Source organism: Petaurus breviceps, unplaced genomic scaffold (genome assembly GCF_028583685.1).
Source record: "Petaurus breviceps papuanus isolate PSGF00001 unplaced genomic scaffold, PetGlider_PUasm1.0 520, whole genome shotgun sequence".
Classification (NCBI taxonomy): domain Eukaryota; kingdom Metazoa; phylum Chordata; class Mammalia; order Diprotodontia; family Petauridae; genus Petaurus; species Petaurus breviceps.
In genome coordinates, this window is record NW_027186354.1 from 1,058,263 (window position 1) to 1,066,010 (window position 7,748).

General features: G+C 41.4%; 1 protein-coding gene across 1 annotated transcript in view; it reads left to right on the forward strand.

The window, feature by feature from the left end:
• The window catches only part of IL11RA (interleukin 11 receptor subunit alpha), a 32,203-nt gene extending 24,869 nt beyond the window's left edge, over nucleotides 1-7,334 (forward strand). Inside the window, exon 13 of the mRNA XM_069101932.1 lies at nucleotides 7,266-7,334. Within this exon, the coding sequence (XP_068958033.1) occupies nucleotides 7,266-7,319 (54 nt within the window). The 3' untranslated portion in view covers nucleotides 7,320-7,334. The remainder of the gene's footprint in view (nucleotides 1-7,265) is intronic.
• The last annotated feature ends 414 nt before the right edge of the window (nucleotides 7,335-7,748 follow it).

Genomic DNA, 7,748 nt, shown 5'->3' on the forward strand with positions numbered 1-7,748 from the left:
ATCAAGACATTAACAGATCAGGTAGACAGCTTTCCAAACTGTCCAACCATTACATCCATACCCAGTCAACATCTGGGTTTCCACATCTGGGTTTTTCAAAGCCGGGGGACTCTCAACAACAGCTTCCCAGAATCCATATCAAATCACAGAACACTTCTCGAAGTGAGCCCCAAAACAAAGCTACACATCAGGGCTTATATAGCCTTCTCCTGGCTCAGAGAATGTAACAACCTTATTGACTCACTGGCCAATCAAGAAGTATCTACTGAAAAACAAGCCTCCCTCCCCAGGCTTCCAGGTGCATTTTAGCCTAGGGGCAGGGAAGATCTTCCAAATTTGTATTCCCATTACAGGAGCAGAGCACCTACCTTCACTTAATGAGCTAAAGTGATCTGATAAACCACAAATTTAGAATATGGAAGGAACGGGTGGATGTGATGGCTGAGATAGTTGTTTTTAAAAGATTGTGGAGAAGAAGAGAGGTACTAGAAGACTGTTGTAGGGGAAATAACCCAATTTCAAAAAAGGAACAAAATGGAATCAGCAAACTATAGGCCAGTGAACTTGTCTTAGATTTATGGCAAAATGCTAAAATATATTGTTAAAGAGGAGATTCACAAGTATCTAGAAATAGAAGTAGTGATTACAAACAGCTAGTGTGACTTCATCAAGAACAGAGCATACCAAGGGCAGCTAGGTGGCACAATTTATATAACTCAGGTCCCGGAAACAGAGGTACCTGAGTTCAAATGTGACCTCTGACACTTACTAGCTGTGTGACCCTTGGCAAGTCATTTAACCCCAACTGTCCCTCCACCACCACCACCAAAAAAAAAATGGCAAATTACAAAAAAAACCCAACAACCCAACAGATCAAGCCAATCTCATGTTATTATTTGACAGGGTTACTAAAATTGTCCTATTTGTACTAAAAATGTCCCCCACATGTAATATAGGATAAGGTTGTATGGCTTAAAGGGAGGTAGAGTAGACATCTTTAGGTTCTACTCCTCCCCCTTTTCTCCAAAGGAAATTAATTCCTTCCAGGAGGGAAAGCAGGAGGTTGAGGTCAAAAGCTTGGTCTTTCTGTTCTCCTCAGAGAGGCAATATTGGATTAGAATTACATCTATATACCCCTTGAGTATTGTTAGTCTAGGGAATATAGTTTTTAGGTTCAAGTTAACTTCCAATCATTGTTTCATTAATCAGGGAAGCAAGAATTCAAGATTTCTATCTAAGGCTTGATTTCTGTTCCACCAAATACCAGTTCCATATAACGAACACACATAGAAATTAGCAAAGAAAACCCATTTATCCAATTCCATAGCAAAACAGAAATCAGAGAAAGTATCATAGTAGAATATATACTAGACAATACAGAGTAAAGCAGTTCTCCCATTAGGAGCAAGATAACTTATTTCAACCAAGAGAGAATGTCCCAGGTTTCACCCAAGGGGAAGTTCCCCAAAGTCTCTAACAATAAAAACTGGGAATAGGGACAGTATGGAGATTGCCAGCTTTTCTCATGCCAGATTCTTCCCAGTCTTATTTTTCTTTCAGCAGCCTGAAGTAGGATCAATATCTTCTATTATCTCTCTCAAAGTTGGAAGACAGAAATGCCTGAAGCAACTGTAGAACCCAAAGAATCCTAAGACCCTTAAGAGATTCAAAGCAATAGAAAGACTTGAAGGGACTGCCAAGCTAGAAGTGACTGAAGAGAGTCTTTTTTCCTGCTCTCATCAACTGTGCCTTGCTCCTCAAGCAGGCTTGGGAGCATTGATTTTCACCAATGAGGAGAAAGTCCCATACCAATGGGCTTGGGGACCCAGATTACAAGTACATCAAAAGAAAGCTATAGATACAATTTACATAAATTTTAGCAAAGCATTGATAAAGTCTCCCAATGCTACTTTTCTGGAAAACATGGAGAGTTGATGGGCTAGATGATAACACAGTTAGATAGATTCAGAATGGGTTCAATGACTATACCCAAAGGACTGTCCTTTGGGGTTTGATGTCAGCATGAAGGAAGGTCTCTAGCAGAGCATCTCAGGAATCTACACTTAACTTCATGCTGTTTTATATTTTTATTAACTTTTTTTTTTGCTTTTTTTTTTTTTTTTGGAGGATGGAAGGCAGGGCAATTAGGTTTAAGTGATTTGCCCAAGGTCACACAGTTAGTAAGTGTTAAGTGTTTGGGGCCGGATTTGAACTCAGGTCCTCCTGACTCCAGAACTATTCACTGCTGTATTCACTGTGCCACCTAACCATCCCCGTTTTTATTAACTTTGACAAGAGCACAGATGATAAGATCCTTCCCAAGTTTGTAGATGACTCAAAACTGGGATGGACAGCTCAACAACTGGATGACAAAGACAGGATGTATACAGGTCATGGGATCCTAGATTTAGAGCTGATAAGGACCTGGTGGGGCATATAATCCAACTGCCTCCTTTTACAGATATAGAAACTGAGGCCAAAGAGATGAAATGACTGGTTCAATGAGGTCAAGGAGGTAGTGTCAGCATAAAGAATAAGACCCAGGTCCAAGTACTGTCTTCTGTACTGCTCAGCCCACATCTGGAATAGTATGTTCAGATACTGCTGCCACATTTTAAGGACACTAAAAATCTGGTGAGCTTCCAGAGTGAGACAAACAAGCATAAGGAGGGGTCTACCCCTCTCCCATTCCATCTCCCTTAATAGAATATAAGCTCCTTGAGAACAGAGGCTATTGGGGGCAGAGCCAAGATGGCAGAGTAAAAGCAAGGACTTGCTTGAGCTCTCCCCCAAGCCCCTCCAAATACCTGTAAAAAAATGACTGAACAAATTCTAGAGCTACAGAACCCACAAAATGACAGAGTGAAACACATCTCCAGCCCAAGGCAGCCTGGCAGGTCAACAGGAAGAGTGTATTGAACTGGGCTGGGAGCAGAGAGAAGTTCAGTGTGGGTTGTATTGGCACAGACAGGGCTGAAACAGGCCTCAGGGGACTGAATCAATGGCAGTTTTCAGACTTTTCAACATACAAATGTCAAAGACAGCATGGAAGGTCTGTGGGACCTGGGTGAAAGAGAAGCGTGGTCCTGTGGGGTCCAGCCCTAGCCTTGGGGCAGTAGAGGTGGCAGACAGTGGTGGCCGTAGCAGTGATAGCAGCAGCAGTGGCTGCTTCCAGAGCTCTGAACCCACAGATGGTGGAGGATCAAGTGAATGAAAAAAAAAAAAACAAAACCCTGAAGACTGGGACAGTACACCCACACCCACCAGAAGCAGATCCTACCTTGATAAAGAGTTAGAAAGTCAAGCATTTGACTAGGAAGATGAGAAAACAGCATTAAAAAAAAAAACAACCTCAGACTATAGAATCTTACTTTGGAGAGCAGAGATTATTTCATATAGTCTTTGTATTATCAGGACCTAACATTGTACCTAGAACACAGTAAGTACTCAATAAATACTAAGAAATGAATGAGTGAATAATTACTTGAAAGAACTGGGGATATATAACTATTCAGAGAAGATGCAAGAGGGACATGATTTATATCTTTAAGTATTTGGAAGACTGTTGCTTAGAAGATGGTTTAGATGTGTTCAGTTTGGTCTCCTAAAGCAGAACTAGGAGTGAATGGGTAGAAGTTGTAGATAGGGAGATTTAAATTTGACATAAAGAAAACCTCAATCATTAGAGCTATAGAGCTATCCTGGAACAGATAGGTGGTGCAGCGGATAGAGCAGCAGCCCTGGAGTCAGGAGGACCTGAGTTCAAATTTGACCTCAGACATGTGTGACCCTGGACAAGTCACTTAACCCTGTTTGCCTCAAAAAACCCCCAAACTATCTCAAAGTGGAATAGGCTGCCTTCAGAGGTAGTGGGTTCCCCAATTGATCAACAAGTATGTATTAGGTTCTTAGAACATGGCAGGCTTTGTCCTACGTGCTAAGGATATAAGTACAAAGAATGAAACTGTCTCTTCAAACAAGGTCTGTATAACCATTGGTCAATATATGTCATCCAGGGAATTCCTGAAAGGCATGGGTTGGACCTCATGGCTGCTGAGTCCCTTCTAACTATGAAATTTTATATTTCCCTTATTTCCTCATTTTATAGATTAAGAAACTAAGATGCAGAGAAGTTTAAACAGAACTTGCCCAAGGCTAGTAAGGAACCAAGACTAGCAGCCCATCCTCACAGAATCAGAGAAAAGCAGGGCCAGAGACCTTCATGATGGTCCTGCAATCTGACAGCATCCTGTATCATCAGGAACAGTCCCTATTGATCCCTAGGACCCAGTGCTTCACTGAGAGCTTAGAGCTTCCATTCTTAGATAAGGATACTAAATTATTCCCTGGGGCCCTGTAGCACCAATGCAATATTTATAGTGTCCACGATCATGATAAAGACCATGACTATAAGTATCACATGATGTTTGATCACAAAACATACCAAACTCTCCAGATAGAGAATAGAACCGAAGCATTTATTTAGACACCAGAAAACCCAATGCCAAAACCAGTAAGCCAATTCCATCATAATACCAAAGATATTCAGAAGCCATAGTAACACTGAGAGCCACAGCATCCTTCAGCTTTCCCACAAACCAATGTAAGATGAATATTTATTTACTCACAAACCTCTCTATCTCCTTGCCTGAGCACCTCTCTCTCCCATCATCTGGCTAGCTCTGACTCCCAACTTCCTGTGGGCTCTGCTTCCCTTCGGCAAACTCCTCCCACCACAGGCTCCATGTGACCACCTTCAGCCTATTAGGGGGCAGAGTTTACTTTTGAAGCAGGGGAGGTCTTCAGACTCCCCCCTAAGTCTATTAAGGGGCAGGGAAGATCTTCAAATTCCCATTCCCATTACAGGCCCCCAACTCTTTCTCACCTCACATACATAAGGGCATCTGTCATCTGCCCTTAAGGATTTCAGAGTTAGGAAGGATCTTTGGGGTCATCTAGTCCAACCCCTATATGAGCAGAATTTCCTTGTAAGGACTTTCTCCACTTGCTGAGCCTCATGAGAGCTTAATTTTTTTTTGTAATGAATTTAAATCATCAACAAACATTTAAAAAGTCAAAAAGGAAAAGGGACCTATGTGCACAAAAATATTTATAGTATTTCTTTTAGTGGTGGCAAAGAATTGGAAATTGAGGGGATGCACATCAATTGGGGAATGGTTGAACAAGCAGTGGTATATGATTGTAATGGAATACTATTGTTCTGTAAGAAATGATGAGCAGGGTGCTCTCAGAAAAACCTAGAAGGAGTTACATGAACTGATGCAAAGTGAGATGAACAGAACCAGGAGAACATTGGACACAGCAACTGCAATATGGTGTGATGATCCTGAAGTGTCCACCAGAAATAATAGGCACCAAATAACCGCCCCCCCCCCCCAGTCACAGCCTGCAAGAAGGGGTCCCATCAGGGTCCCTGGAAAACACCTGTTAGGCCACAGCAGTTTGGGGACTTTCCATCTGTGTTGCTAGAAACATCACATCCTTGAACCCCAGATACAGATGTGTACCCAAGGCTTTGCTAGAAATGCACCACACCTTGTTGGCTTTCACGCTCTGCTTAATCCCCTACCTCTGTGTGGTATCACCTGTCTTAAACTGCAAATTTCATTGTTAGCCACATTTCATTGTTAACCACATTTTGTTGTTAACAACATTTCGATCTCTATAAAAACTTGCTCTGCAGAAGGCTCGGGGCTGTCTTCCCTAAGTCTTAGGGAAGAAGTCGCTGGACAGCTAATAAACACTCCTATCAACCTGTAATTGGCATTGCTGTCTTGTTATTGCTCGGTTGTCCACTTCAATCCAAGATAATTCTTAAGGACTCATGATGAAAAATACTATCCATCATCAGAGGAAGAACTGGTAGAGTCTGGATGTAGATTGAAGCATACTTTTAAAAAATCGTTCTTTATTTTTCTTTTTGTTTGGGGGAGGGGTCCATTGTTTTATTTTACAACATAACTAACATAGAAATAGTTTTTGCATGACTGTACATGACTGCACCTATGTCAAATTGCTTGTCCTCTGAGGAGGCAGGAAAGGAGGGAGAGAATTTAGAACTCAAATTTTTTAAAAATGCTAAAAATTGTTTTTACATTTAATTGGAGAAAATATTAAATAAAAAAGAAAGAAGCAAACTAACATTTCAGTATACAAAGAGCAAAAAAACCCCAAACTTCATACATATGTAGTTTTTTTTTTTAAGAGTATATATTAAAAGGAGTGCAGCTTAATGGATAGAGAACTGCTCTCAGGATCAGGAAGTCTTGGATGCAAGTCACTCTTTTGCCAGATACTGGCAGTGTGACTCTGGGCAAACCATTTAATCTCTCAATGCTCAAGACAACTCTCTAAGACTGCAACTTAGAGAGAAAATATCAGCTTGCATTGGTACAAGAAGCTCCTTACACCAATGACATATCTGGTTTAAAAAAATCAAAGTGAATAGAATAGTAACAAAATTATTGCCATTCTTGTTTATGTTTCCTTCTGATTTTTCTTCTGTGTCATTTGTATTGCTTTATTGATATCCTTTTCTTTTTAACATCTGTATTCCTTTCCTTGAAGCCCTCCCAAAGAAGTCCTTAACAAATTATAACAAATTGTAGTCAAGAAAAACAATTCATTTGGCCATGTCTGAAGATACCACATTCTGCCTCTCTAGTTCAATACATCACCTCCTCCCCCCCCCCCCCCCCCATGACAGGCAGGAAGCATGTTTCACCACCAGCCTTCTGAAGTCATGATTGATCACTGTGCTGGCCAGAGTTCTGAAGTTTTTCCCTAAAGAGAGGTGTCTGCAGCTTGTGCTCTCTGCTTACAGACTTCAAGCTGTCTCTGTACACTCCTTCTTCTGGGTCATTGATGAACAAGCTAAATGTGATAAGTCTTAATGCCAGTGCCTTTAGGGATAGCACACTATTTTAATCTTCTATCCAGAGAGGTCACCTTTACCCTTACAGACAGAGACAGGAACAGATCCTCAGTAGGAAAACCTCCATTAGGCAAATTCCACTCTTTTCTGTTACTATCAATTCCAGGGAATTCCAGAATGCTTTTGGAGTTTCCAGATGTTGTTGAGGGGGCCAGAAAAAGAGGATGGGTGGAGCTTACTAGGAACTAGGTCATGGATATTTTCCCCTTCCTCACTGAGATGCTACTTTTGGACTCAGTTTCTCCACAAAGCTGGAACAGACCAGGACTCCTAAAATCATAGTCTGTCTTAGTTTTGTTTTCTTTTTTAGGTGGTAAAACTAGAAGGGACCGTTGACATCAATGAGTTCAACCCCTCACTTTAAAGATGAAGAGATTGGAGCTGGAGCTAGAAGGAACATTAGAGCTCATTGACCTTGACTCACTCATGACCCTCTTCTGAAACTCCCTTGATAAGGTTAGCTCTTAATCAAAGTTACTTCCTTGCCCTGGATACTCATTGGACCAATGACACTACATTAGGGATTATTTACTGAGTCATGGCTAGTAATACAGCTGAGCTAGGGAGAGCTATAGATAGACAGAAGAGAACAAGAATTGAGATGGCAGTTGATTGGACCTCCAGTTCCCTGGAAGCCTGTTTGACCAAGTGGCCAGTCCATGGAATGAAGTGCATCAATTAACCACATGACAGCTTCCTCCTCCCTCCAAAAAAGGAGGGAGCTATAGGGGCTGTAATGGGAATGCAAATTTGTAAGATCTTCTCTGCCCCTAGGCTAAAGTGCACCTGAAGC